The sequence below is a fragment of the Schistocerca americana genome, chromosome 1 (genome assembly GCF_021461395.2).
Source record: "Schistocerca americana isolate TAMUIC-IGC-003095 chromosome 1, iqSchAmer2.1, whole genome shotgun sequence".
NCBI lineage: Eukaryota > Metazoa > Arthropoda > Insecta > Orthoptera > Acrididae > Schistocerca > Schistocerca americana.
In genome coordinates this window covers 567,788,850-567,816,191 of record NC_060119.1, presented here as the reverse complement: position 1 = coordinate 567,816,191, position 27,342 = coordinate 567,788,850, and the positions used below count along the sequence as shown (strand labels likewise).

The 27,342-nt window shown below is 45.0% G+C and overlaps 1 protein-coding gene and 1 non-coding gene across 2 annotated transcripts in view; both read left to right on the top strand.

The window, feature by feature from the left end:
- Window positions 1–27,342, top strand: part of LOC124624978 (dipeptidyl peptidase 1-like) — a 46,919-nt gene that overhangs the window by 8,027 nt on the left and 11,550 nt on the right. The window contains exons 3-8 of the mRNA XM_047149142.1: window positions 674–825; window positions 915–1,067; window positions 8,914–9,056; window positions 18,769–18,894; window positions 20,798–20,984; window positions 22,245–22,356. Coding sequence (XP_047005098.1) covers window positions 674–825; window positions 915–1,067; window positions 8,914–9,056; window positions 18,769–18,894; window positions 20,798–20,984; window positions 22,245–22,356 — 873 coding nt within the window. The remainder of the gene's footprint in view (window positions 1–673; window positions 826–914; window positions 1,068–8,913; window positions 9,057–18,768; window positions 18,895–20,797; window positions 20,985–22,244; window positions 22,357–27,342) is intronic.
- Window positions 6,572–6,646, top strand: Trnap-ugg. The gene has a single exon. It is a non-coding gene; the product is annotated as a tRNA-Pro (tRNA).

Genomic DNA, 27,342 nt, shown 5'->3' with positions numbered 1-27,342 from the left:
CAATCACAAAATCCATCTTTTTGGTGTTGATATTTAGGTATTCAGGCCTAGATTCTTGTCGTAATATCCGACTATGTTGATGAGATGCTGAATGTCATCTAAATTATCAGTTTTCAGTACTGTATCATTAGGATGGCGAACGTTGTTTGTAAAAACTGCCTTAACATTTATGCCTTTTTCTAATACCACCAAGGGCTTCCTGAAATATACTCTCTGATGCAAATTGAATAACAGAGGTGACAGTATGCATCTTTGTAGGTCCTCTCTACAGATGTTAACCAAGTCGGTGACTGTTATCAAAGTTACCTGCACTGTCTGATTCCTATACAAATTCTCTATACAGCGAAAGTATTCCTGATCAATATCCATTCTTTTGAGAATTTCCATCTTAGAGACTAGTTCAAATGCTATAAACATTACAGTAACCCGAAGTTCTGACTTGCGGCGGCGGCCTTCCTCCACGCATGGACTCCCAAAACGTCGGTTATTTTAATGTTTTTAGCATTTTTATTTCATAAAATGACGCGGTAGTGCATCCGGAAAGATTTTAATGAGATTTTCTGAGACTGACGTCGGCCGCTGTAACTTACGTATTAGCGCCTGTGTTGCTGTACTATCAGTGGTTTCGGAGAGCTGTTTTATTTGTGTATTTCTCTTTCGGTCTGGCGTGAAGAACCTGTGCAGACTGTGACAGTGGAGCTGTCGTACCCTAACGTGGCCACGGACCAGTACGGCAACGTGGGCACCTGGACGTTGATATACAACCAGGGCTTTGAAGTGACCGTCAACGGCAGGAGCTACTTCGCATTCTCCTACTACATATCGGTAAGCGTGGCTTGCGTTCACTCGTTTACCTCATGCAGTTGGCTACAGCGGCGGCGGTGTACACTGACTGGTGCTTTTGATGTCTCTAGGACAACGGCACCGTGACCAGCATTTGCGACCGCACGTTCAACGGCTGGTCGCATGACGTCACGCTGAGACACTGGTCCTGCTACTACGGCGTCAAGAACTCGCCGGTGGCCAGAAAGGTCCACGAGGATCCTTTCACCGCAAAGAAGCAGCTGGTGAGTGGGCACATACGGCTTTCTTGGCTTTATAGCGTACAGACAGCTTCCACGTATGTGCAAGATAGGGCTAAGTTTCAATGCAACTTTTTCTCGCGTTGCTGGATTCAGCCGCAGGCTCATGCTAAAACAATTTCAAGTTTACGATTGAAAAAAATATACTAATTGCGACTGTTCTACCCTTATTTAACTAATTCTTTTACGAACTGAGTTTCAGATTGTTAAGTCATCAACAATAATTGCTGTCATGGATTAGAGAAGCTTTGTTCTTCAGAGTGCGACTTTCTCAGCGCACTGACTTCCACAGCTCTCGCAACCCCAGAGGGTGAAAATCACAGGAGCTTATCTCAGTTTCTACATATCTACATACATACTCCGCTAGCCACCAAGCGGTGTGTGGCGGAGGGCACAATTCGCGCCAAAGTCATATCCCCCCCTCCCCCCTCTGTTCACTCGCGGATCGCGCAAGGGAAAAACGACTGTCTGAACTCCTCAGTACGAGCTCTTCTTTCCCTTATCTTTGAATGGTGATCATTGCGTGATCTTTGGTGGTAATAATATATGCTCTACATCCTTGGCGAAGATCGGATTTCGGAATTTAGTGAGCAGCCCCTTCCGTTTAGCGCGTGGTCTATCTGTAACTGTGTCCCACTTCAAACTTTCTGTGAGACTTGTAACGCTCTCGCGGTGGCTAAATGTTCCAGTCACGAGTCTTGTCGCTCTTCTTTGGACCTCCTCAATCTCTTGAATCAGACCCAACTGGTAAGGGTCCCATACAGACGAACAATACTCTACGACTGGACGAACTAACGTATTGTAAGCTATTTCCTTTGTTGAAGGACTGCATCTCTTCAGGATTCTACCAATAAACCGCAATCTAGAGCTCGCCTTGCCCGTTACTTGTGTAATCTGATCAATCCATTTGAGATCATTTCGAATAGTCACACCCAGATACTTGACGGATGTTACAGCTTCCAAAGACTGGGCATTTATTTTGTACTCGTACATTAATGGGGATTTTCGCCTTGTTATACGCAGCAGTAGGTTACGCTTACTAATATTGAGAGATAACTGCCAGTCATTACACCACGTATTTACTTTCTGCAAATTCTCATTGATTTGTTCACAACTTTCGTGTGATACTACTTTCCTGCAGACTACAGCATCATCGGCAAACAGTCTAATGCCGCTGTCAATACCATCAACCAGATCGTTTATGTAAATCGTAAAAAGCAACGGACCTATTGCGCTGCCCTGAGGCACACCTGAAGTTACGCTTGTATCTGTTGAGGTCACCCCATTCAGGGCGACATATTGCTCTCTGTCTGTTAGAAAACTTTCTATCCAACCGCATATGTTATCGGATAGACCGTTTGCGAGCGCTGTATATGTTACCCGGCCTCCGGGTTCTTAAATTGATAACATGATCGATTGATTAATTTGACCATGTAGGACAATGCTCTTACTTGTAAGGGATCACTGATTTGCTGGATACTGTGAAAGTTGGGTAGATGTCGCAGCTCAGTTTGCCCTTTTTGCTCGTGATATGCTGCGGACTATGAATGACGGGCAACATGCAGATTCCATATTTCTAGATTTCCTAAAAGCATTTAACACGATGCCACATAGCAGTCTATTAACGAAGATACGAGCGTATGGAATGGGTTCGCAGGTATGTGAATGGCTCGAAGACTTCTTAACTAATAGAACCCAGTATGTTATCCTCGAAGGTAAACGTTCATTAGAGACAAGGGGTTTGTCAAGAGAGTCCCAGGGAAATGTGATAGGACCGCTATTATTTTTGATACACGTAATGATCTGGCGGACAGGATGGGTAGCAATTTGCGATTTTTTGCTGATGACGCTGTGGTGTACGGGAAGGTGTCGTAGCTGAGTGACTGTAGGAGGATAAAAAATGACTTAGACCAAATATATAGTTGCTACGATGAATGGCAGCTAGCTCTAAATGTACTAAATGTAAGTTAAGCTAGTTCTCAAGTAAGCTAGTTCTCAAAGCAGAAAAATTTAAGTTAGTACGGATGAATAGGAAAAGCAAACTTGTAATGTTCGGATACAGCATTAGCAGTGTCCTGCTTGATAGAGTCAAATTGTTTAAATATCTGGGCGTAACGTTGCAAAGCGATGTGAAATGGAAGGAGCATATAACGACTTGTGTAGGGTAGGAGAATGATCGGTTTCGGTTTATCGAGCGAATTTTAGGAAAGTGTGGCTCATCTGTTAAAGAAACCGCGTATAGGACGCTAGTGCGACCTATTATTGAATACTGCTTGAGTGTGTGGGGTCCGTACTAACTCGGATTAAAGAGAGACATCGCAGCATTTCAGAGGCGGGCTGCTAGACTTGTTAGCGGTAGGTTCGAACGTCTTGCAAGTGTTACGGAGAAGCCTCGGGAACTCAAATGGGAATCCCTGGTTGGAAGACAACGTTCTTATCGCGGAAAACTCTTGAGAAAATTTAGAGATCGACATTTGAAGCTGACTTCAGAACGATTGTGTGTGAATTCCTAAGGGACCAAACTGTTGAGGTCCTCGGTCCATAGACTTACACACTACTTAAACTAATTTATACTAAGAACAACACACACACCCACGCCCGAGGGAGAACTCGAACCTCCAGCGGGAGGGGCCGCGCAGTCCGTGACATGACGCCTCGAAGCGCGCGGCCACTCCGCGCGGCTGAGAATCATTCTGTTGCCTCCAACATACATTTCGCGAAGATAAGCTACGAGAAATTAGGCCTCATACGGAGCCATACAGATGGTCGTTTCTCCCTCGTTCGTTTTTGGAACAGGTAAAGAAATTACTAGTAGTAGTACGGGGTACCCTCCGCCACGCACCGTACGGTGGCTTTCGGTGCATGTATGTAGATGTAGATGTAGAAGTCTAATAAGAAAGTCACAAGGAGTAGCAAAAATATTAATATATTCTGAAATCAGAGTCAAGCAAACTGTAATATTGAGTTCAGAGCAGCCTTCACTGACGTCGCACAATGGTAAACGACACACAGCACATGTATTGAAATCATAGATAGATACGCATACGTATGATCAAGCCATAGAGTACTGAACGAAGAGAGCAGGTCAAAGGACAACGGGGGATATTCAGGTGAATCTTACCACACGGCGGGTACCGTTGGTTTGAGCTCTTAGCGCTAGAAACTTGCGCTGGCCGAGCGAACGAAACGGGTAGCGTATTCACGCAACATTGCTATTCCCTGTTCAAGATGATGAACAGTTATACGGCCACTAACTGCAAGGCAGTAAATGATTATAGCAAGACGCGTCCGTGCTGGTGATGAAGCTGGTCCGTCTCGAAGCGGAAACTGAATGGGTAGGACGTGGCGACAACCAGACCTTTTATGGCTTGGCTGTCCCCGCACACTGCAAAGTTCTGAACTCAGAAACTAGAGTTGTTGCCAACCTCCTGGGAGGGTAGGGGCCAACGCCTCCCTGCTGGGACGTACGGGATGAACACATCCTTTTCCCAAGACAGGTTTCCTAGTCTGACTCAGTTCCAGTCATCGGAAAGGTTGTTGTCACTGTGTCTCTACACCACCACGACGAAAAAAAAAACCTTTAAAACTTGAGCCCTTTTTAACTGTTGCGCTATTTTGAGTAAATTTCAGCTCGTCTCGAAATGATGTCAGCCGAAATCTGTTTTCCGATTTAGGTTCCTCTGTATGTTGCGGGTTATTAACATGCTGTTTCTTTCCTTTCGGAAATTTCGTTAACGGTTTAAGACGCGACTGAATTTTCAAGGACCCTTAAATAAAATTAACAAGGTAATTATAGATGCACTAGTGGGTTGTTCGTTACCAAAGGGCCCTGAACGTGTTACCCGATTGGTTGCTTGTTAATCCCTAGTTGACTCGTTACTTGTTTGCAGCCTTCTGTGGCCGCCGACACGCGTGTCCTGCCACACGGCGATCCTGGGAAGGTCCGACGTGTTACAGAGGGAAAGGCCATGACCTGTAGCAAACCACTTGAGGTCTATCAACACTGGACACAGAACCTTCTCCTCACCCTAAATGATCAGATACATATGAGCACATCACCAGTCTTTTCTCGTCTGATGCAGCCAAGAACTCACTTCACCTCCTAAGGTCCTCTTTGTTGTAAAGAACAGAGACTTCTCTTACTACTTTTCTTCCACTCAAGTGACTTAATTATTTTTTTTTGTAGTCGATTTAAAAGCACCTGCAGCTTCATCGTCAGGCGTTGTTGTTGCTTCAATATCATATGCAAATAATTTAAAATAGTAATGACAGCTGAGCTGAAGATGGTAGTAAAATAGCCTTTGTTTCCCGCAATAAAATGTTTCACACTCGAAGTTTCCAATTACCAGTGCTGTGGAAGCAATAGATCCTGTGATTCATTTATTTTTTTAGATATCAAAACGTGTACTGAAACGCGTCAGTAAATGTTGGTATGATACGCTTAATATGTTATTGCTGATGATTCACTTTAGTGTAATCTATATGGTGTTTCTATCGATTTGTGCATATTTGTTGGTGATAATAAGGGTATATCTGTGATTGTGAAGATTGAGCCGCTAGCGCATGTCCTAATTTTCCTCTTTTCTGTAGTTAACTCTGTGTCCTATACTTGTTGTGCCGTATGAATCTGATGGAGTGCTGGATGGGCCACGTGGTAGGAGGGAACGCGGGTCACTAGCGACTAGGACCAGGTCTCCCTAGGGACAACAGCCGGCTTCTAAGGAGGACTAGGCTGCTTGGAGAGTGGCAGTGACCTAGACGCTGACTGTTAGGTGGTCGTTCGTGGGGCCCTGTACTGCCGTGTTCGGCGCCGGCAGGGTACGAGTGGTCAACACTACAGTTTGTGGGCAGGCACGGTGCAGTCCCGGATTCTGCTTAGAAACAACAAGTATGATGAACTGTGTTGGACACTCAGCCAGTGCCGAATAAATTGTTTTTATAAATCGGTCTCTCTGCTCAAAGAACAGGTTGCTGGAATGTTATCATTTTCCGTGGGTGCCTGACTGGTCAGGAGATGTTCATCTCTGCTTTCTCATGGGAAGCCCGGCGGCTGTTTATTGTTAAAAGATTTTGCTTCTTCCCCTGTGGAGGCGGAAGAGCGACAGCCAGACGGCATTCCACATGGAGTGAGAACTTTTCTCTTGCAGGGCGAAAATGTAGCTCACTAGGTGACGTAAAAAGAAAATCTGTAAATGGTAGATCAGGACACCGTTTTCTAGATATCTGAGATGTGATAAAACAGCCCATTGGGTGACATAAAAAGATCTAAGAAGTGGAAGTTTGGAGCTCAGTTTTCTCAGAATTGTATGCACAGGAAGGTGATTCTTTGGGCAACTTCTAAAACTGAAATGATAATTAAATGGACACCCTAGCTGCAAACAGGCGTTGATGTACTTCATTGGGGACATGTTGAAAATGTGTGCCCCGACTGGGGCTCGAAGCCGGGGAGCGTGCAAGGAATAAATCCCTGCAGGCGCACTGTTCTCTGTGCCCTCGGTGGCCCAGATGGTTAGAGCGTCTGCCATGGAAGCAGGAGATCCCGGGTTCGAATCCCGGTCGGGGCACACATTTTCAATATGTCCCCAATGAAGTACATCAACACCTGTTTGCAGCTAAGGTGTCCATTTAATTATCATTTCATTTATAGCAAAGCTGCACGGTCATCAACAATAATTGTTCTTTCGAGAGCAGGTACTACTCTCTTATACACTCCTGGAAATTGAAATAAGAACACCGTGAATTCATTGTCCCAGGAAGGGGAAACTTTATTGACACATTCCTGGGGTCAGATACATCACATGATCACACTGACAGAACCACAGGCACATAGACACAGGCAACAGAGCATGCACAATGTCGGCACTAGTACAGTGTATATCCACCTTTCGCAGCAATGCAGGCTGCTATTCTCCCATGGAGACGATCGTAGAGATGCTGGATGTAGTCCTGCAGAACGGCTTGCCATGCCATTTCCACCTGGCGCCTCAGTTGGACCAGCGTTCGCGCTGGACGTGCAGACCGCGTGAGACGACGCTTCATCCAGTCCCAAACATGCTCAATGGGGGACAGATCCGGAGATCTTGCTGGCCAGGGTAGTTGACTTACACCTTCTAGAGCACGTTGGGTGGCACGGGATACATGCGGACGTGCATTGTCCTGTTGGAACAGCAAGTTCCCTTGCCGGTCTAGGAATGGTAGAACGATGGGTTCGATGACGGTTTGGATGTACCGTGCACTATTCAGTGTCCCCTCGACGATCACCAGTGGTGTACGGCCAGTGTAGGAGATCGCTCCCCACACCATGATGCCGGGTGTTGGCCCTGTGTGCCTCGGTCGTATGCAGTCCTGATTGTGGCGCTCACCTGCACGGCGCCAAACACGCATACGACCATCATTTGCACCAAGGCAGAAGCGACTCTCATCGCTGAAGACGACACGTCTCCATTCGTCCCTCCATTCACGCCTGTCGCGACACCACTGGAGGCGGGCTGCACGATGTTGGGGCGTGAGTGGAAGACGGCCTAACGGTGTGCGGGACCGTAGCCCAGCTTCATGGAGACGGTTGCGAATGGTCCTCGCCGATACCCCAGGAGCAACAGTGTCCCTAATTTGCTGGGAAGTGGCGGTGCGGTCCCCTACGGCACTGCGTAGGATCCTACGGTCTTGGCGTGCATCCGTGCGTCGCTGCGGTCCGGTCCCAGGTCGACGGGCACGTGCACCTTCCGCCGACCACTGGCGCCAACATCGATGTACTGTGGAGACCTCACGCCCCACGTGTTGAGCAATTCGGCGGTACGTCCACCCGGCCTCCCGCATGCCCACTATACGCCCTCGCTCAAAGTCCGTCAACTGCACATACGGTTCACGTCCACGCTGTCGCGGCATGCTACCAGTGTTAAAGACTGCGATGGAGCTCCGTACGCCACGGCAAACTGGCTGACACTGACGGCGGCGGTGCACAAATGTTGCGCAGCTAGCGCCATTCGACGGCCAACACCGCGGTTCCTGGTGTGTCCGCTGTGCCGTGCGTGTGATCATTGCTTGTACAGCCCTCTCGCAGTGTCCGGAGCAAGTATGGTGGGTCTGACACACCGGTGTCAATGTGTTCTTTTTTCCATTTCCAGGAGTGTATAACTTCTAAAACATTTGCCAGGTGGAACATTAGTCCTCTGTTTTAAACAAATATCTCACTGGCCAATATTTAGTGTGTCCATCTGATTGGTGGAGTACTCGTATTCTTTTGAACACTTTTTGTGCGGAGCAGAGAGGAAGATACAATTTTATGGATAATCTGGATGGAGACGAGGAAGCGGACGCTGGGGCTTTAGGGAAATGGAAAAGCGGACATTCTTACGTCGGAGACACGGCAGGAGCTGGTCTTCCATTTCTGAGGGCCAACCCATAACACATGCATTGACGTATATCGGCTGGTAGGAGGTTACACCGTATGTGGGACTTGGCTCTCTGATTCATCACCTATGGTCAGATTGTCGTGCAGCACAAGGTACTGGGGAGAAATTGCATTTCTAACGATTACAAATATGATATACGGGCTGTGTGGCACCACTCTTAAAATATTTTACAAATATTATTTGTATTTGGTGGTAGTAGCAGACAGCGGAAAAAGTCTTCTATGTAATAAATTGTTCTCCTCAGTTAATAGTGATATGTTGAGTGTACAATTACGTGAGTATGGAAGAAATTTATTACAACGAATCGCCACAAGAAAGTTCTAGAACAGCATTGTGATGATATCAGTTTCACTGCAACAATTCTAAGAACTTATTATCGGTACGGTAAGGAGCACTTGTACTGTGATATTTTGTTGCAGATGGAGCAGGAAGTCAGCTTCGTACAGCAGACGCGTCTGGTAAATGAGATAAACAGTGCACAGAAGCTGTGGAAAGCGAAAGTCTACGAGGAATACCTGGGACTGACCAATGAGGAGCTCATTAACATGGCTGGCGGCAAGAGGTGAGTGAATAACAAATTCCGGAAAGCAAACAACAGCAGAGAAAAAATCGAAGAGTAGGAAAAAGAGATAATACTTCCTTTTTTTTACTGTAGAATTCGCGAAGAAATAAAAGAAAATAACGTACGCATCGATGATCACAAGGTACAAAATGAGAAATTCATTAAAATGGTGGTTTAATGACTGGCCAAAAGGTTTAAAAGACACAGTTCTTGTGTTGCGAATATTGGGTTACTTCCAGTACTGCCGGTCGGAGTGGCTATGCGGTTCTAGGCGCTACAGTCTGGAGCCGAGCGACCGCTACGGTCGCAGGTTCGAATCCTGCCTCGGGCATGGATGTGTGTGGTGTCCTTAGGTTAGTTAGGTTTAATTAGTTCTAAGTTCTAGGCGACTGATGACCTCAGAAGTTAAGTCGCATAGCGCTCAGAGCCATTTGAACCAACCACTTCCAGTACTGGCCTGCTAAGCGTGCCTTGCGTATTTTATGGCGGTATTAACGCCGCGATTTAGGTTTCTACTGCCTAACTAGGCATATTGCTCTTAAACCAGATTCATACTTTCACGATGTAGATGAATGAAGATCATTTGCTCCGCGTCCTTGTATCACATCACATATTCCTCGTCGTTAGCATGTTTCCAAATTTAGTGTATGAGACAAAGAGGGAATCTTTAATTATATTGCCTGATATATTACACACTCAGCAGCTGAAAAACCGTGGCTTCTGTCCTGCTGCAGGAATTAAATACTTACAAATAATTTTCATTATAGCACATTTCGTTTCAATTAGAATGTTTTAGGTTCAATTGTGTCTGTTATCAAAGCAGACAGTAAATTATTCAATATACGTTATTGTACACAGTCATTTGATACAATTTTTGAAAACAGTGGGAATGGCCCAGAAATTTGTTGCTATCAACATGTCGTACTCCCGTTTTCCGGTTTTCGCATCTGTTGGTTCGTTGCTCATCATAGGTCCGGTATTTATGTGGCTTTATGTCCATGATAATGGTGCAACGCCATCTTAATCTAGGGGAGAGACCGCCTCCTCCGCTATCTGTCTGTGAATCGTGTAAATGGTTTCCGTGAAGTATTGAAAGCTGGAAGAGTTGTTGGCAGTGTAGAAGCTTTGAAGATATATGTGAGTGAGTGAGTGTGTAGCTCATCAGGCAAGAACATGACACGTGAAAGTCAGGGACCTGGCTTGGGCGTCCTGTCAAGCACACATCCGTAATCTGTCAGGACGTTGCTTGTGCGTTATATAGTAAAGAACGGAAGGAAAAGCGGTAATACATTCTCCAGAGCAGTTTCGAGGCCTCTTCTAGAAGCCGCACCCTGACTGGTTTGCGCACCAGACCAACGGTCTTCGGTCCGAATTGTCGATTCGATCAACTTTAGCTCATCTCACTGTCATGAAAGCTATCTCTATGATTAAGTTTATTGTTAGTACGTGTCATATGCCTCTTTTAAGTAACAAAGCATGGAGAATACGAGCAATGATTGCAGAAATCGTTCTCCTCGGTAAGTTTGACAAAGGTATGTTAATGTTATTTTATCCAAGATAATGATAGTTGATCTCTGTAGTTTTAGATTAAATTACTTGATAAAACACAACAAGAAGTAACTTTTTAAATTTCGTCTAAGACAAGATGTATTTAAGGCTTTCACTCAGCTTCAGCTGGTTCAGTGCAGCTGGGTTATCACAGAACTTTAAATACAGAAGCAGTTTTTTAGTCTACATACAGCAACCAAAAACATTCATCCGATTTCACATAATTATATGTTCTGCACGAAAAAAGATACAAACTTGACGTAAATTTTAACTTTAAGAATGGGACTAAAATACACTCCTGGAAATGGAAAAAAGAACACATTGACACCGGTGTGTCAGACCCACCATACTTGCTCCGGACACTGCGAGAGGGCTGTACAAGCAATGATCACACGCACGGCACAGCGGACACACCAGGAACCGCGGTGTTGGCCGTCGAATGGCGCTAGCTCCGCAGCATTTGTGCACCGCCGCCGTCAGTGTCAGCCAGTATGCCGTGGCATACGGAGCTCCATCGCAGCCTTTAACACTGGTAGCATCCCGCGGCAGCGTGGACGTGAACCGTATGTGCAGTTGACGGACTTTGAGCGAGGGCGTATAGTGGGCATGCGGGAGGCCGGGTGGACGTACCGCCGAATTGCTCAACACGTGGGGCGTGAGGTCTCCACAGTACATCGATGTTGTCGCCAGTGGTCGGCGGAAGGTGCACGTGCCCGTCGACCTGGGACCGGACCGCAGCGACGCACGGATGCACGCCAAGACCGTAGGATCCTACGCAGTGCCGTAGGGGACCGCACCGCCACTTCCCAGCAAATTAGGGACACTGTTGCTCCTGGGGTATCGGCGAGGACCATTCGCAACCGTCTCCATGAAGCTGGGCTACGGTCCCGCACACCGTTAGGCCGTCTTCCGCTCACGCCCCAACATCGTGCAGCCCGCCTCCAGTGGTGTCGCGACAGGCGTGAATGGAGGGACGAATGGAGACGTGTCGTCTTCAGCGATGAGAGTCGCTTCTGCCTTGGTGCCAATATGGTCGTATGCGTGTTTGGCGCCGTGCAGGTGAGCGCCACAATCAGGACTGCATACGACCGAGGCACACAGGGCCAACACCCGGCATCATGGTGTGGGGAGCGATCTCCTACACTGGCCGTACACCACTGGTGATCGTCGAGGGGACACTGAATAGTGCACGGTACATCCAAACCGTCATCGAACCCATCGTTCTACCATTCCTAGACCGGCAAGGGAACTTGCTGTTCCAACAGGACAATGCACGTCCGCATGTATCCCGTGCCACCCAACGTGCTCTAGAAGGTGTAAGTCAACTACCCTGGCCAGCAAGATCTCCGGATCTGTCCCCCATTGAGCATGTTTGGGACTGGATGAAGCGTCGTCTCACGCGGTCTGCACGTCCAGCGCGAACGCTGGTCCAACTGAGGCGCCAGGTGGAAATGGCACGGCAAGCCGTTCCACAGGACTACATCCAGCATCTCTACGATCGTCTCCATGGGAGTAGCGCCTTATCGAAGGTTTATACAACGTACAGGGAAAACGGAAAAATGTTATCCGCTGAGTCACAGCGTGGACGAAAAGGTGTGTTGAATCATCGTGATGGGCCGTCATTGAAGAGTATTGTGGTGAAAAATAAGGCGATGACATCTGTAGAAGTCACTGCTGAACTGAATGTCGCACTCACGAACCATGTCAGCACCAAAAGAACAAGAAGGAAGCTGCATAAACAGGGAATTTGAAGGCGAACTGGAATTCCAAAACCACTTATCGGTGATCAAGGACTATGTGACCATTTTAGCTGATGTGGTCCATTTCATGGTAAGATATTTTTCCCCAGCGGTGATGCCTCGTTTCAAGACGACAGGCCTCCTCTTCATACAGTTCGCATCATACAGGATGAATTGTCGCATCTCCCCTGGCTACAACAGTCACCAGATGTCAGTATTATTTAGTGGAGATCTCAATATTACTTCGGAGGGACGGGAGCATGATCGGTGTCCACCTCCATCATCGTTACCCGAACTTGCCACTATTTTGCAGGAATGAGGGCATAAATTTCCCTTAGGAATCATTCAAGTGCCGTATTTGTTCATTCCAAGGCGACCGAAAGCTGTTTTGAACGTCAACGACTCTCCTACAGCGGTGTTTCCATATTTTTGTCCAACACTGTTTCTGTACCTTGAACAGGTGACTTACAACTAGCGACAAAGTACATTTTTCATTTCGATCCGTAAATTAAAATTTAGAATTCGTTTCTTCAATTCTAGTATGTGGTCACGAAAGTTGTCGTTGGACTGTCGATTTTGGTCTGTAGTAACAATCTTCAGAGCTGTTTAAAATATTTCCTAATGTAACAAAGACAAAGTGGCATATTAGGATATGTTATAAAATGATTTGAAGACGGTGACTACAGGCTGAAATCGATAATCTGGCAGCATTTTTTTTTTTTTACACAGACTGGAATTAAAAGAAACTTCCTGTATTATTGTTGTTGCTCCCGACTATAACCCAGCTTTCAAAGTTTTCTATAGGCTTCCATTTTAATTCGTATAGAATAAATACTCGTGTGAAATCGGACCAACCTTTTCGAAACACCCTGTATTATGTGCACAGCGTATACAACTTCAAATACTTTTGTACTTAACTTGGGCAAATGCTCATTAACATTTTATTGGGCACGACACATCATTGTCCTCATTTGCAGCTACCAGCACAATTTGCACGAAAATACATCTCATCGTTGATTACGAGCGTATAAGAATTGCAGAAATACACATAGGGACACTGATAGAGTATACAATCTCACAACAAAAGTTTGAGATTTTAAAGGGAATATTGACGGATCATGGAAACGTGCAACATTTATGAAGTTTGATATTCTAAAGGGAATATTGACGGATCATGGCAACGAGCAACATTTATGCCCGTTTTAAATTCCATCGGTTGTGAAATACTGCCTCTCCTTTCTCTCGGCTTCTGCAGGATTTCTTCACGTAATTTGATCTTGTTAAATTTAGTTCTTATTATAGGACATCGGAAAAATGACTTGTGTTTGTAGCTTATTGTGATCTTCATGTGCTATAAGACATTTTAAAGATTGTTAACTGCTGCCCACTGAAGCAAAGGGTGAAGCGCAGAGGTTAGCACACTGAACACGCATTCGGGAGAACGACAGTTGAAATGCGCGTCTTACCATACAGATTTAGGTTTTCCGTGATTTCTCTAAATCGCTCCACGCAAATGCCGGGAAGATTCCATTGCAATGGGACGATTGATTTCCGTCCACAACCTTGAAACTTTTTCAGCTTGTGCTCCGTCTCTTGTGACTTCGACGGGACCTGAGCGCTAATATTTCTTCCTTCCACCAGCAGTTAAATGTTGTAGAGTTGGGAACAACTATCACGAAGGTAAAGCGTCTAGTAGGGAACAGGTGCATCAAAGAAATGCATTATTAATTTCTGTTTACAGTTATAGCAGGAAATGAATCAATTGATCATTATGACTCACCATATTTGGCCTAAGGTGAAGATTTATTGGACAATAATTGTTCCAGGACGGCTAATGAATACAGGAACTCTCCTAGCTTCGTTAGACACAGTGGATGGTGGATGTGGTACGTTGCGTTGTCCACTCGACGACATCAGCACATCCGATAACCAGTTGTGAACTGGCTGCTTGGTGTCTCAGATCCATAAGAGCCAACGAAGGACCGTCACTGTATAAAGATGCGTGTCAACATCCTAAAATGATCAAAATATCAGCAGCGACAGACAAAATAGAGATCACTGATTTCCTGTGCTTGAACTCTTGTTTGATTACTTAGTTTTCTTTCTTCTACGGTCACATTTGGCACGTTTTTGCCGTAGAGGATTCTTGAGCAAACTACATTAGCTAGAGAGGTAAACAGTCAGTGCTCGCGCAAATATATTGTATTATAGATAAACCAGTCTCCACACTAATGTCTTCCTAAGTAGCCCATATTACTTCATAGCTGGTTGATGAGTCAGTATGTAGTAGGAGTGGACATCTCCTCAGGTGAGCTACTCGAGGCCTGTAGAAAAACAGCGAATCTCCTCAGGTGTCCTACTACATGACTGTTGTAGGACATGCATTGCCTCAGATCTCCCATTAGAGTCCTACAGTAGAAGTGTGTATCTCCTCACGTCCCGACCTATATGCATAAAACAGGAGTGTGAATCTCCTCAGATCTTCTACTATAGAACTGTAGTAGGAGCAAGCATCGATTCAGTTTTTTTACTAGGGGACTGTAGTAGGAATGTATACCTCCCAGGTCTCCTACAAGAGGACTAGAATAGGAGTGTGCATCTCCTCAGATCTCCTGCTTCAGGACTGCAGTGGCAGTGTGCAGCTGCCCAGGTTCTGTACTAGACGATTGTAGTAGGAGTGAACATATCCTGAGGTTTCCTGTTACAGGAATTTAGAAGGATAGTACTGGTAAATCTCCCCAGCTCTGCTGCTAGATGATTGTAGTGGGAGCTTGCATCTCGTCAGTTCTCCTACTACAGGACTGTAATATGAGTGTGCATCTCCCCAAATGTCCTACCAGAGGAATATAGTGGGAGCATTGATCCCCTCAGATCTCTTACTAGAGGACTATTGTGGTAGTGCGCATATCCTAAGTTCTCCTACTAGAGAACCATAGCAGGAGTGCGCACCTTCTCAGGCTTCCTATTGGAGAACTCAGAAATGGTTCAAATGGCTCTGAGCACTATGGGACATCACACAACACCCAGTCATCACGAGGCAGAGAAAATCCCTGACCCCGCCGGGAATCGAACCCGGGAACCTGGTATTGGAGAACTGTAGCAAGGGCATGCACCTTGTTACATCTCATACTAGAGGACATTATGTGTAGGTATCTTCCCAGATTTCCGAATAGAGGACGATAGTAGGAGTTTGCTTCTCCTCTGGTCTCCTACTTAAGGAACATAGTAGGAGCGTGAATCTCCTCAGCCATCGACAAGGAGGATTTTAGCAGCAGCTTGTATCTCATTAGGTCTCCTGCTAAAGAGTTGTAGTAGGAACATACACATCCTCAGGTGTCCTACTAGAGGACTATAGTAGGAGTGTACATCTCCTCCACATTGTAGTAGGAGTGTGCATCTCCACATGCCTCCTACTAGAGGACTGTAATAGAAGTGTGCATCTCACCAGGCTTTCCCCTATACTAGGAGCATGCATCTCCCCAGGTCTCCTACTATAGTAGCACTAGTGTGCATCCCTCAGGCCCTCTAGTAGGGGACTGTGGTAGGAGTGTGTATCTCCAGTTGTCCTACTAGAGGTCTGTGTATTTTCTCAGGTCCCCTACTTAAGGTCTATAGTAGGAGTGTACACTGTAGCAGGAGTGTGCATCTTATCAGACCTCATATAGAGGTCTGTAATAGAAGAGTGCATGTCCCCAGGTGCCTACCAGCGGACTGTTGTAGGAGTGTGGATCTGCTCAAGTGTCATACTTGTGGACTGTAGTAGGAGCATGCATCTCCACAAGCTTCTTATTAGAGGACTGTAGTACGTATGCATCTGCTTAAGTCTCCTGTAGGACTGTAGAAAAATTGTGCATCTTTACACATATCTCTGACTAGTGAGTCATAACAGCAGGGTGAATTCCACAGGTCACCTACTAATGGACTTAAGTGCACCTACACAGTTCTCCTTCTAGGGGATTATAATAGGGCTGTGCATCATGTTTCCTCCTTGAGGACTATTGTATGACTATGCATTCCTTAGTTCTCCTATTAGAGTACTGTAGTAGGTGTGTGCATCTACTGAGGGCCCCTACTAGACGATTTGCATCTCCTCAGATCTTCTACTAAATGATTCAAACGTTCAAACGTGTGTGAAATCTTATGGGACTTAACTTCTAAGGTCATAAGTCCCTAAGCTTACAAACTACTTAACCTAAACTATCCTAAGGACGAACACACACATCCATGCCCGAGGGAGGACTCGAACCTCCGCCGGGACCAGCCGCACAGTCCATGACTGCAGCGCCTCAGACCGATTGGCTAATCCCGCACGGCGACTAAATGATTGTAGTGGGGATGTGTATTTCCTCAGGTCTCCTACTATAGGAGTGTAGTAGCAGCATGCAAATCTCCTGCTAGAGAAATGTAGTAGAAATGTGCTTATACTCAGGTCTCCTACTCGAGTAGTGTAGTAGAAGAATGCATCTCTTCAGGTCCTCCACTAAAGGACCGTATTATGAGTATGCTTCTCCTCAAGTCTGCTGCTAGAGGACTGTAGTAGGAGCATTCATTTCTTCATGAAGTTCAAATGGTTCAAATGGCTCTGAGCACTATGGGACTTAACATCTGTGGTCATCAGTCCCCTAGAACTTAGAACTACTTAAACCTAAGTAACCTAAGGACATCACACACATCCATGCCCGAGGCAGGATTCGAACCTGCGACCGTAGCAGTCGCGCGGTTCCGGAATGAGGGCCTAGAAGCGCTAGACCACCGCGGCCGGCTGTGTTGAAGTACTGAAGAGTAGATGCACGTTTCTAATACGTGCTGTTGCACCCATCGACTAAGAAGTAATATTGGCTGTGGAGAAAGAGAGAAGTGACCGGCAGTATCAGTAGAACAATATATTTGAATATTAGTCCTTCTGTTTCCCTCTTCTATTCCTTTTGTGACACGAGCTCTCCTCCAGTCTATGCCACTGATAATTAACGCACTCTTCTGCAAATGGTGAAAGCTGTCACGCTAAAACCTCTTACATTCTTCCAGTTTATTGGCATTTCTCTTTTGCCCGTAGAGTTCATTGCGTTTCACTTTTTTGTAAAAGAGGGACAGGTGATACGTTTTCCATATGTTCGGATATTTCATGTATTTTCTCTAAGGGTCGAAAAGGGATGCGTCTGGTGCTAGTCAGGTAAGCAATCACTGCAGGGAACATACAACCGTTGAAACAGCGGCCCAGTCTTCAATTGCACACCACACGTCAAGTAAGATGGAAGAGGACAGTGTATGACACTCAACGACTGCACGTCAAGGGATGGCTTTATGACGGTACTTGGAACTGAAACCGATAATCATGATCACAAAATAAGAGTGAGACTTAAGACTAAAGAAAATGGTTCAAATGGCTCTGAGCTCTATGGGACTTAACAACTGAGGTCATCAGTCCCCTAGAACTTAGAACTACGTAAACCTAACTAACCTAAGGCCATCACACACTCCATGTCCGAGGCAGGGTTCAAACCTGCGACCGTAGCGGTCGCGCGGATCTAGACTGAAGCGCCTAGAACCGCTCGGCCACTCTGGCCGGGCTAAAGAAAAATACCATTTTGTAAGAGGTAAAGGGACGCAGCTGATGTCTGCGACGATCCTCGGCTCCAGAACGTCAGAAGATTCAGCAGGTATTGAGGAACCTTGGCGGGCGATGATTTGATGGCTGCCTTGTGGAAATATATAGGGGAAGAGATTGATGACTGCTTTACTAAAAGCAGACGTCAGATAGCAAGGCACATTCAAATCGTGACTATGGCGCTCATATTCTCTTTACTTATGGTTCACGCAGTAAATCAATTACAGAAAAGAAAGGGAAATAGCAAAGCTCCACATTTTGGCTCAAATGGACCAATCGGAAACGATCAGTTGCCGTTTCATTCTCTTCCAACGGCGTAAGTTGCTCCTCAGTTAGCTTGATGAGGTTGAGTGCATCCTTTTCGGGCGCGCGGAGTGGCCGCGCGGTTTGAGGCGCCATGTCCTGGATTGCGCGGCCTCTCCCGCCGGAGGTACGAAGGCATGGGTGTATGTGTTGTCCTTAGCGTAAATTAGGTTAAGTTAGTTTAAGTAGTGCGTGGGGACCGATGACCTCAGCAGTTTGGCTCCTTAGGAACTCACACATGTTTGATCATTTTTTGCTTCGTTTTCCAGTCCTTCCACCAAGAAAAACTCCCTGACAGCACCGACAATCGAACCCAGGTCCATCGCACAGATGCGCTGACCACTGAGTTACGGAGGCGGACTACACAAAAGAAGCAGAATTTAATTTTCGGCGTCGCTTTCTGTACAGACTCTCATAACTTGATAGGCGTCATTTGGTTAGGGCAGGAAAGTGACACTCCAGAGTTGCTATACAAGGAGAGTGGGAAGTGAGGAGGATGTGTGACGTTTGGTTGCAGCACGTGGCTGGCCCAGTGGCCGGAGCCTGCCCCAGTGACGGCGGAGCAGCGGCAGCGCGCCTCCTACCTGCCCAAGCAGTGGGACTGGAGGGACGTCGACGGCGTCAACTACGTGTCGCCCGTCAGGTGAGTGTCCGTGGGTCTTGCTTGTACAGCAACTAGCTGTGCCCGGCCACGCTTTGCTGTGGCTCAGTCCGCTTAAATGGAAAAGAAAAAGCACACGTTTCTTATATGTACCAGGGTTTGATACATGTCCCAGTCTCCTTCTCTCCCCTGTCTCTGGGCATCTCCTCCTCTCTCTTTCTTTATCCATGTCTTTCTCCCCTCCACTCTTTCTCTGTCAATCACCCCTTCCCCCTCTCTGTCCACCTTCTTTTTCCCCTCCACTCTCTCTCCATCTCATCCTGCCCCCTCTCTCTCCTCTCTCATCCATCACTTCGTCCACGCTTTCTCTGCCGATCTTCCCCCTCCCCCTCTATCTCCTCCTTGCCCCTCTTTCTGTCCATCTCCTGCTTCCCGTTCTCTATGCCCACTTCCTCCCACACCTCTGTCCATTTCTTCCTTCCTCCCCTCTCTCTTGACCTTTATGCTTGTTTATTGCTATTGCAAATTCAGATTCTGTAATAATATTCTAATCATAATCCAATAAGCCATAAGCATAAATTTCCTGTTTGCTGACAACGTTTCACTATTGTATATTTTACAACGTTTCCCTATTGTTAAACTTATATAAATTTATGTATTACATATATTTTAAAAACAGATAAATGAAAACAAACGCGTATTCCAATAGCACGTTGCTTCAAAATTTCAAAGTAATCGGCCAAGAACTTTCGGAATTAACGACTTTGAACAAACTAACATTTACATTTGTATAAATTTTATCACATACATATTACATATACACGAGAAGGAGTTGCAGTAGCCAAGTAAAAACACCTGAGTATTCGAATGTAACATTGTGTCAAAATTTCAAAGCAATTCATGAAGAACTTTAGGAGATTAAGAGATTTTGTAGACACGAACATCTACGTTTGCTCTTATACGGAAATTGTAACTGTTCCTAATCGCAAATCAAAGTGAGCCTTCAACCTTCAAGGCCTTCTTCGAAATTGGACTACGTACGCACACACATTCACGCAAACGCAACTCACACACAATATGACCACAGTCTCTGGCAGCTGAAACCAGTCTGGCTTCGGCTGACAGAGACTCTGGCCATATTATGTGTGAGTTGCGTTTGGGTCAGTGTGCCTGAGTATGTTATCTAATTCTTTTCCAACAGTCTATTTGTTGCCCCCACCTGCGACTGAGCATCTCCGATATACGGTGAGTAGCAACTATCCCTTTCATGATATTGTTCAATTCCATCCTGGATTTTCCATTTCATATCACACACACACACACACACACACACACACACACACACACACACACACACACATGGTGTGTATTACAATCTCTAAGACCTCTCTGTATAACCTTTCATGACATCCTGATATCCGCCTGTGAAACATCGGCTACCACAGGACACCTTATACCAAAAAGGTCAGAAAATATCCATGAACAATTTTCCAAATTTTGTCGGTACCGCTTCATTCCTTGTACTGTCGAGTAACTGGGTTAGAGTCACGTCTTGTCGCCTTGTAGACTGGGACAGGTCAACGAGTCGTGTGGCTGGGATGTCGTCAGACCTCGCACTTGCCGCGTGGGATTAGCCGAGCGGTCTCAGGCGCTGCAGTCATGGAGTGTGCGGCCGGTCCCGGCGGAGGTTCGAGTCCTCCCTCGGGCATGGGTGTGTGTGTTTGTCCGTAGGATAATTTAGGTTAAGTAGTGTGTAAGCTTAGGGACTGATGACCTTAGCAGTTAAGTCCCATAAGATTTCACACACATTTTTTTGAGACCTCGCACTTGCTGTCGATGTGACTGTCCGCTGACTTAATTGATTCTGGAGGAGGAACTTGGCAGAGATGCACGAGAAGGAAATAGTCACGAGAGCTTAAAATCACGCGAGCGCTAATGTTTGCAGGGACCAGCTGCAGTGTGGTAGCTGCTTCGCGTTCGCCGCGGCCGGCATGCTGGAGGCGCGCATCCGCATCCAGACCAACAACACGCAGCAGCGCGTCTTCTCGACGCAGGACGTGGTCAGCTGCAGCCCGCTCGACCAGGGCTGCTCCGGAGGGTTCGCTTACCTCGTGGCCGGCAGATACGGAAAGGTTCGTATCAAAAAAATACCTGCACCTGTCAGGCAAAATCACTGTGAACATTGAGGCGATAATTCTACCGCCGCACCAGCTTGAAGATACGTTTGGTAAAACACCGTGTCCTGCTGCGCGAAGTAATGAGCAACTGCCTGCTGCACGTCCTCGTCAGACAGGAATCGTCGACTCTTCAATGCCTTTGTTAAGGGACCGAAGACGCCATAGTCGCATGAGGAGAAATCAGGACTATAGAGCGGTTGATCGAGTGTCTCCCACTTGAATTGGCGTTACATCCGTGTTACGACATCTGCGATGTGAGGACGCGCCATATCATGAAGAAGCCGCACCCCTCATAGCGTGGAACTTGGAGCACTATTCCACAGCGGTGGAATGCTGCCCCATACACATTCTTCACTCTCCGAGTGATGTCTAACGGCGTCCGTCTATCGGCAGGCGCCACAAGAACACGAGCACATTGGTTCCGTTTGGTTATAACATCACCTTAGTTGACGTTTCCGCAATTACCGCATGCACTTCTGAAAGACACGAATACCAAATTAAACCCTTACTTAGATGTCGGTGCTTATATACCTGTACCGGAGTCAGGTTACATTGCATGTATGCTGCATAAACGCCCTCAAATGGAAGCTTTTTGCTCGTCACTTAAGTTTTAATTTTGTTTCTTTGCTTTGCTCTTTTTAATTTTTGTATTTAGTAGTAACTTTGCGTTTTGTCTTTTCTGTATTTATCGTTCTGATGATGTCTCATTAGAGCAGAAACGGCTAAACTGTTGTAAGTCCACTCCATACGATCAGGACACTTGCGAATAACTCATATGAGTATGAAGGGGCGATCGTATTTACTTTCTTAGGAGAGCGCTCGCCATGTTGGAAATCTGGGTTCGAGTCCCGGTTCGGCAAAAAACTGCATTTATTGCGTACAGCTGACATCAATCCAGATTCGCAAAATGTGAATCCATTTCGTCATTGGAAGGAAAAAGAAGAAACTGGATTTGGGGGCTTATCAAAGAAAATACCTCGGCATTCATCTTAAGTGAGGCAGGGATACTATGGGAACGTAAACTGGGGTGACGGGACGGGCATTTGAACTTCACTCCATCCGAAGCATTGCCGGGTGCCTGAGCCAATGCAAAGCATCGCTCGATAAAACACTTTTTGGGAAGCCGTCGTTTGTCTTGGGGGGGAATTTAGAAGCGCAGATTGAGCTCCATACAACCAGGTAACGCTTTGGTTAACAGTGACTGATTTTTTGCAGGACTACGGACTGGTGGAGGAGGAGTGCAACCCGTATGTGGGCAACGACACCGAGTGCTCCACGGTGAGGGAGTGCGACCGACACTACACGTCCGAGTACGGATACCTTGGAGGTGAGGCAGCTCAAACATCTAGACAAAGACATTTTCAACATTTCGCGGCCCTGTCAGCAACTGTATAAATATTAATTTCAATTTTAATAACCAGCGCATCGGTCGCGAAGTGGGGCCGAGGCAGTTTCAGATAAGTTTTTACAGTCTGACGATAATTTGTGGATTTGTAGTTTTAGCTTGACGATGCCCACTATAGAGAAACGGTAGTTACTTTTATTCTGAAGAAAGTTGGGTTATCCCGACTGAAATCTAGGTAAACATTGCAACCGAGGCTGTTGGTAATTAAAATTAATCTAGACAAAGCTTTTGACAATGCTTACGAGAACAGATTCTTTGAATTTTTTAAAAAGTTTTTAACTTTTTTAGCCATCAGACTTCTGACGTGTGACTACTGCTAGTACTATGCTAGTTACGCCCCAATGTCTTAACATATACCATATCAGCCTTCCCTTTCTTCTTGTCAGTATTTTCCGTACTGGTATGTTCCTTTCTCCACTAATTGGTGGAGAACCTCCTCATTCCTTATCTCACCTGTTAACTTATTTTTCAACACCATTTTGCACTGACACATCTCAAACGTGTCAGTTCTCTTCTTTCCCACTGTACATACCATGTCCTGTATACCATGTCGGGCTCCAACGTACAATCTCAGAAGTTTCTTCCTCAAATTAAAGCCGATGTTTGATACTAACGGACTTATTTGGGCCAGGAATTCTCTCTTTGCTGTACTAGTCTATTTTTTATGTCCTCCTTGGTTCATCTGTCATGTCTGTAACTTGTACTGAAACCAGACAGGAATTCTAAGAGTGAAAGAAAATGAGATATAGGCAGTATAGGGGGAGTGAGAAATGGTTATGGAGTAAAAGGGAGTGAAGTATCGTTATGCTCCCTCTCACCCCAATATTTAATCTGTGCACTGAGTAAGCAACAATTTAAACTAACATCTGTTCATCTGTCACTATATGTGATTGTTTTGGATTTTCTGATGAAGACCCCTTAGTCGATGTCGAAGTCAGATCAAGATAAATCTTCTTGAAACCGGTTGGCTGTATTATACAAACCACAACTAAGAGATATTTGGAGAGGGGATTATAGTTCCGGTGGAAGAAATAAAAATTTGAAGGTCTACTGATAACACTGTAATTCTGCTGGAGACGACAAAGGGCTTGTAACATCAGTGGAGCGGAATGTGTAGTGACTAGAGGGCAGGTTATTAGATCAAAATTCTTGAAAGATAAAGAAATATGTGTCGGACTGGGACTCGAGTCCAGTAGCTTACGGGTTCAAGTCGCAGTCTGGCCCACGGCTTTAATCTACAAGTTTCAAAACAGCATACAGCTATTTCGTTCAGGTTATATGAGGTACACCAACAAAATAAAACTACGAGCATTCAATGTAGGCAAATTAAATCATGTGATGCTAAGGGAATTAGACATTGAAAGTAGTAGATGAATTCTGCTATTTAGTGCAATAAAATTACGGCAGAAATAAAGAGACGTAACAACAAACAATTTTCTAATGAAGGGAAATGCCAGTGTCTTTACATTGCAAATAAATTTAAGTTTTAGAAAGTTTGTTCTGAAGATATTTGTATGGAGTGTAGACTTACAGGATAATGATGAATGGACGATAAACAGGGCCGACAAGAGGAGGACAAAACTTTGTAAACAGGAGCTACAGAACAATAGTCATGAATTTGTGTGAAGATAGAACAACTAAAAAATAGATACTTAATCGAATCAAGGGAAGAGAGGCACACCGCACCGTTTGACTAAAGGGAGGGATGGATTTGATAGGAAATATTCTGAGATATCAAGGAAAATTGAATCTACCATTGTAGAACTGTGTGAGTTTGTCTCTGTGTGTGTATGTCTATTTATAAACATATTAGGTACTAAGAGAAGAAATAAATTACTCTATGCATCGCTCAACCAGTATGTATTGCAATAGGGTGGGAAATGTAGCAGCCATAGTTTTCAGTCTTAACGGTATTCGGCCATTAGTCATGTAGAGAACTGAATCAGTGATAAAATCACATCTGCTTCGTACCTCCTGTTACTCCTCAAAATAATTGCCTGTATGTGAGTCTGTGTTTGATCAGAGAGTTAAACCTAATTCACTGCAGTTAAAAGAATATGATATCCCTGTGTGTATGTTACTAAAGGTTTCAGTGTTAAATAACGTATAAGCGAATAATGTAAATGGTCTTTGTGTAGGAATATTTTCATTTAGAAATATGTTGTATCGTCAACCAAGTGACACATTTCACATTATAGCCATAAATGTGAAGAATCGTCGATGGAAATGACAACAGGAAACTAGCAACTAGTACAAACAATTAATTACTGCGCAAAGTCGTTTTCGTGTAAAGTATGAAACAGTGAAAGATTTTTATTTGCATTTAAATCATTTTTATGTACCTTAAGGCGGACTTTTTATTGATGGTGACTCCCGTTCATTGGATGACTTTGTCCATTTAGAGAAAGTTTCACCCAGACGCTTGAAATTTCATTCCACATTTCACATGAATCTGTGAAAAGGCGTCGGTGGAATTTTTTGTCATCAGTTGTCAGTCTACTGACTGGTCTGATGCAACTCGCTACGATTTGCACTCCTGTACTTCTCTCTTCATTTCATACACCTAGCATTCTCAGTTATATGTTGTATTTATTGATTCAGCATGTAGGAAAGACTCAACATATAGGAAAGTCAAAATAACTTTCAGTGAAGTTAAAGGCAACGGTGGTAACATTAAGAGTGGAACGGGAATTCCATTGTTAAATGCAGACGAGAGGGCGGACAGGTGGAAAGAGCAGATTGAACGCCTCTATGAGGGGAAGATTTCTCTAATGTGACAGAAGAAGAAACAGGAGTCGCTTTAGAAGAGGTAGGGGATCCAGTATCCGAATCACAGTTTAAGAGGGCTTTAGAAGACTTAAGATCAAATAAGACACAAGGGATAGATGATATTCCATCAGAATTCCTAAAATCATTGGGGGAAGTGGCAACAAAACGACTATTGACGTTGGTGTGTAGAATGTATGAGTCTGCTGACAGAACATCTGACTTTCGGAAATATATCATCCACACAATTCCGGAGACTGCAAGTGCTGACAAGTGCAGAAATTATTGCAGAATCAGCGTAGGAGCTCATGTATTCAATTTGTTGACAAGAAGAATATACAGAAGAATGGAAAAGAAAATTGAGGATGTGTTTGGTTCAGATGGCTCTGAGCACTATGGGACTTAACATCGATGGTCATCAGTCCCCTAGAACTTAGAACTACTTAAACCTAACTAACCTAAGGACAGCACACAACACCCAGCCATCACGAGACAGGGAAAATCCCTGACCCCGCTGGGAATCGAACCCGGGAACCCGGGGGTGGGAAGCGAGAACGCTACCGCACGACCACGAGATGCGGGCTAGGATGTGTTTGGATGACAATCAATTTGGCAGAGGCAATTCTGACGTTGCAATACTAAAGAAAAATCAAGACACCTTCATAGGAGTTGTCTATCTGAACAAAGCGTTCGACATTGTAAAATGGTGGAAGATGTTCGAAATTCTGAGATAAATATGGGTAAGCTGTATGGAGAGATGGGTAACATACAATATGTACAAGAAGAATTGCATGATCTACTGAACGGAATGAACAGTCTAATGAGCGCAGAATGTGGATTGAGAGTAAATCGAAGAAAGGCGAAAGTAATGAGAATTAGCAGAAATGAGAACAGCGAGAAACTCAATATCAGGGTTGATAGTCACGAAGTAGACGATGTTAAGGAATTCTGCTACCTAGGCAACAGAATAATCAATGGCGGATGGAGCAAGGAGGACATCAAAAGCAGAGTAGCACTGGCAAAAAGGGCATTCTTGGGCAAGAGGAGTCTACTAGTATAAAACACAGGCCTTAACATGAGGAAGAAATTTCCGAGAACGTATGTTTGGAGTACAACATTGTATAGTAGTGAAACATGGACTGTGGGAAAACCGGAACAGAAGAGAATAGAAACATTTGAGATGTGGTGCTACAGACGAATGTTGAAAATTAGGTGGATTGATAAGAAAAGGAATCAGGAGGTTCTGCACAGAATCGGAGAGGACAGGAATAAGTGGAAAACGCTTACAAGGAGAAGGGACAGGATGATTGGACATCTCTTAAGATATCAGGGAATGACTTCTATTGTGCTAGAGGGAGTTGTAGAGAGCAAAAACTATAGAGGAAGATGCAGATTGGAATACATCGATCAAATAATTGAGGATGTTGCTAGCAAATGCAACTCTGAGATGAAGAGGTTGGTACAGGAGAGGAATCTGTGGCGGGCCGCATCAAACCAGTCAGAAGGCCGGTGACTGAAAAAAAAGACTGTTTTTATCTCTGTATTCGACTACAATCTTTGCCCCGTACAGATCCTCTAGTATGCTGTTCACTGATGTCCTGACCTTGCCCCTTATCCCACTTGTTTTCTACGTATTTCTTTTCTCGTTTATTCTACGGAGAATCTACTCGTTTTTTATCAGTGCACATAATTTTTACCATTAATCTGTAGCGCACACTTCGACAGTCTTCTTTTCTCTATTAAACACTAAACACTGTTAAAAACTAAACCACTGCAGCAGGCTGGTCATACAATAGTTGATGCTGTGATTTTCAGTCTGAAGACTGGTATGGCGCAGCTTTCGATGCTAGAATTTCTCTGCATAATTTTTGCAACCTACATCCATCTGAACCTGTTTACTACTGTCAGATCTTTGTCTCCCTCTACAATTTTACCCCTCCACCTTCCCACACACTTACCCCTGTCACCAAATTATCTGTTCATTGATTACATTAGATTAGATTAGTTTTTCGTTCCATAGATTCGTACTGAAGAGATATCCTCGTGGATGTGGAACATGTCACTTTCTTTTTTAAGCTGAAGTAACAATACTAATAGTATGAGTATATACAATACATCATTTTTTAAGCTGAAATAACAATA